Source organism: Brassica oleracea, chromosome C3 (genome assembly GCF_000695525.1).
Source record: "Brassica oleracea var. oleracea cultivar TO1000 chromosome C3, BOL, whole genome shotgun sequence".
Classification (NCBI taxonomy): Eukaryota; Viridiplantae; Streptophyta; class Magnoliopsida; order Brassicales; family Brassicaceae; genus Brassica; species Brassica oleracea.
The window spans coordinates 57,035,611-57,039,630 of record NC_027750.1 but is presented as its reverse complement, the minus strand read 5'-3'; the positions used below and the strand labels follow the sequence as shown (position 1 = coordinate 57,039,630).

At 40.9% G+C, this 4,020-nt stretch overlaps 1 protein-coding gene across 1 annotated transcript; it reads right to left on the bottom strand.

The window, feature by feature from the left end:
- Positions 1–1,549: 1,549 nt before the first annotated feature.
- LOC106327969 lies at positions 1,550–3,773 on the bottom strand. Its single transcript, XM_013766303.1, has 2 exons — positions 2,426–3,773; positions 1,550–2,064 (listed from the first exon to the last, which is right to left on the bottom strand). Exons 1-2 carry the CDS (start codon positions 3,565–3,567, stop codon positions 1,719–1,721), a joined length of 1,488 nt encoding a protein of 495 aa, XP_013621757.1. The 5' UTR covers positions 3,568–3,773; the 3' UTR covers positions 1,550–1,718.
- Between the last annotated feature and the right edge of the window lie 247 nt (positions 3,774–4,020).

Sequence of the window (4,020 nt, the reverse complement as noted above, 5' to 3'; positions counted from 1 at the left end):
AGACTAAGTGAGTACCTAGTGAAAGAGGGCTATAAGAATGACCCGATCAGTCCATGTATTTTCATAAAGAAATTCGAAAATAAAGGATTTGTGATCATAGCAGTGTATGTTGATGATCTGAATATCTTAGGAACCTCTGGAGAGATTTTAGTTGAATAAGAAAGAATTCGAGATGAAAGATCTAGGAAAAACAAAGTTTTGTTTGGGATTACAACTTGAGTACATTAAAGATGGAATCCTTGTGCATCAAATGGCATATACAGAAAAGGTACTCAAGAGATTTAACATGGCCGACTCACACCCTTTATCCAGCCCCATGGTCGTGAGGTCCCTCGGCCTGGACACTGATCCCTTCCGTCCCAAGATGGACGATAAAGATGTCCTTAGTCCCGAAGTGCCATATCTCAGTGCCATAGAATCTTTAATGTATATGGCTAGTCACACGACCAGATATATGTTTTGTCGTGAATCTATTATCTAGATTAAGCTCTTGTCTAACCCAAAGGCACTGGAACGGGATTAAATATGTTCTTAGTTATCTGCAAGGAACGAAAGACTTGAGTTTATTTTATATTAACCAAAACAAAAAAGGTTTAGTTGATTTTGATGATGCATGTTATCTTTCGGATCCACATAATGCTCGATCACAGACAGGCTATGTTTTCACACATGGTGGAACGGCCATATCAAGGCGTTCCATGAAGCAGACAATCGCGGCCACATCTTCAAACCATTCGGAGATCTTGGCTGTTCATGAGGCCAGCTGCGAGTTGTTCAGAACAGAGGGAGTAATGCGTGTTGTACTCTTTTTTCTTCACTATTGTTTTGTCACATTGGGTTTTCCTGGTAAGGTTTTAATGATGTAACATTTAAAGCGTATTACAATCCTTGTATGGTTATGGCATCCAAGGGGGAGTGTTATAAATCATATTGTGGATGTCTATAACCGGTCCAGTTCATAACCGGTCCAATACTAGAGAGAGAGATAGAGTTGACCATGAGGAGAGAGAGAGAATCGATATTTTGCATTTTCCTTATTAGATTATGATTTATACTCTTTTTATATTTGTATTTCCTTTCTTTAGTCTTTTTATTATTCTATGACGGTGTAATTCTCTATATATAAAGGGTTATTTATGTTTATGAATAATATAAAAACATAGATTTTATTCTTTAGTTTCACGACATTTATATCATTATTGAACGGTGACAAAAAAAAATATGATTATTGAACACCTTACACCTGTAATCACGAAAAGTGGGTCCCCAATGTTCTCTTCCTAAGTGGGACCCGCACGTTAAGGCCCATTCGGTGGTCGTCAAGAAAAGCCTAAACGCACGTTCCTCACCTCCAAAAGTAAAAAGCTATCTTCTTTTGTCGATGATATTAATACACAAACTATACAGTATTAATTTTCGTTATTGCATCCTAATAACTTTGTTCATCCGTTTAATCATGTCGACAAACGACAGCGATATCCATCTTCACAATTATTCTCACTAGTTTATATACTTAAAAGAGACATTTTCCCTATCCATACACAAGATATACCAAGAGTTTAAGCTGTACTATGAACATATACCCAAGTTGTGATACAATATAATGAAAGAATACACAAAATAAAACAATAAAGTAAAACATCTGCCCCATCTTTGATTAAGTTCTAATAAATCTTTCTAAAGACAAATACAATCACTATCCTTTTTTCTTTATATTCTCATTGCCGTGTCCTAAGCAACCGGTTACCGATCGTTCTCATCTCGAAAGTTTTCACAGCGAGGCCAACGTCGCGGATCGTAGTGTCCAACACATAAGGATTGTTCTCGAAAACAACTCGAGAGTCGTTGAAAAGGTGACGGCAAGGCTCACGGCGCTGAGAGATGGAGCCGTGGTAGTGGAAGTAACGGATCTTGCTCTCGGCCTTGTGGTATGTCTTCCCTTGTAAGTTCTGAGACATGTGGACACCCGTTGCAAATACATTACTCGGCTGGACCGCGTATTTGCGGTCACGTCTTGGAACTTTCTTGACGTCCCTGTATGCCATTTTCTCAAACCCCCAGTTCCTGGAACATAACATAAATTAGCATTTAGATATGAAACCATGTGATGCGAAACAAAAGCAACCGACATGAGAGACTAATAGGGAATGCACAAAGACTTTTGCAGGCCAAGTGTTGACAGAATCAGATGCCTACTTGTTCTGTGATTTTATTATATTCAAAAAGGGCCAATCAAATACTTGTGCTTTTATTATTCTAACGTTACTCAACACATGGGTTTTGGTTAAAGTGTCAATCATTAAACCGACAAATCACGAGAAACGAAAAAAACCAGAGTCATCTAACAGCTTGTTCTGTCTGAACAATCGAAATCTAGTTACTAGTAACTTTTTAATCTGAACTAATGTAAGATTATAAGTTTTACCTATAAGTTCTCGCCGGACCATCACCGGAGTAACAAATCTTACTACTCATCGGCATCTGCTCAATAGTAAACTGAGAATATTCCTCCAAAGATTCCATCACCGACTTAATCGTCTCTTTCTCCGGAACATATATAAACTCATCAACATCAAAGAAGAACATCCACTTCGCCGCGAACCTATACCTATGCAAGCAATCATTCACAACCATGAACTGATTATGATAATACCCGTCGAACCGCTCTTGCTCCCTTATATCATGCACGGTCACTCTCCCTAGCTCGATCCACGGCCTCAGAACCTCGAACACTTCGTCGTGGATCCCTCCGGCGTCGTGGAGCACGAAATGCGACCGTTCTCCGAAGAACCTCACGTGGTACGCGATCCATTCTCTGACTCTCTGCGGGCTTAGGTTGCCGTAGAGAGACGAGCCGCAGTATAGGTAGTCGTACTTCTTCTTCGGGGAGCTGTAGAGGGTGAAGTCGACGGAGTTTGGTGGTTCCGTTAGGACGGGGATTGAGTCGGTGAGGTTACGGTCGGGATCTCCGGTGGTTGCGTGGAGGATGAGGTTCCCGCCGACGGCGGTGGTTGATGGGAAAGTGCAGTTGACGACGACTGTTGTGTAGATCCGTCCGTATCCCCAGTCGGTTAGGATTTTAAACCCGAGTGTTGAAACCGGGTCCTGAGTCGGGTCGAGAGGGACCCACTCGCAGCGGTAGGAAGGATGGCCGTACACGTGGAGGGGTTTTGACGATAAGCCGATAACGGCGAAAGTGTTGACGCCGCCTCTGTAAGCGCTCATTGAGATGAAGTTGTAAGCTGCAGAGCCGTAGCCAGTAAACGTCCGTTTAATAACGCCGTTAGCTAAAACTCTTTCTAGCTCCGTCGCCGTCTTCTTCTCGGGTAAGACTTCCGTTGTGGTTGTGGTGTTAACGGGAACGGCGGAGGAGAAGCGTGAGATGCAGAAGCGGAAGTCGGAGGTGGAGAGTGAGAATGAAGAAGGTATGAAAGGTAAGAGAGTGGCTAAAGTGAATATAACAAGCAACGCCATGAAGATGAGCTTTAGCTCTGTGGAGAAGTTCCATATGAGGCTGACGAGGAGCTTCTTCTCCTTAATAGGGTGTTGCTCTTTGTCTTTGACCATGGTGAGTGATGTTCTATTCTTCAGTACTGGATCTGACTCGAGAGGCAGAAAAGATGATGAATAAAAAGGAATAAGAAGAAGAAGTGAATAGATTCGTTCTCTCAGTGTCTCTGTCTTCGCTCTCTTTCAACAAGTCGGCGAGTCGAGTCGCTTTATATTCTACACCATGTCTTTATACACCTGTTCTTCTTTGTCTTGTTACCAGCGGCTGCATTTGTTTATATGTGTTAAGTATTATATATACTTTTTAATGAATTTTGGAAAAAATGCAATTTCTATGATATTTCCCGGATTTACTAGTATTTTTATTTTAGTAAGGGATGTTTTTTTTTCTTTTTTTTTCCAATCTTTGATCTTAGTAAACACATATAGAAGGATTGGTGAAAACAACTTACAAAAGGTTACTAAAATTAGATAAAATTAGATAAGATTACGCAAACATTCATATGCAGA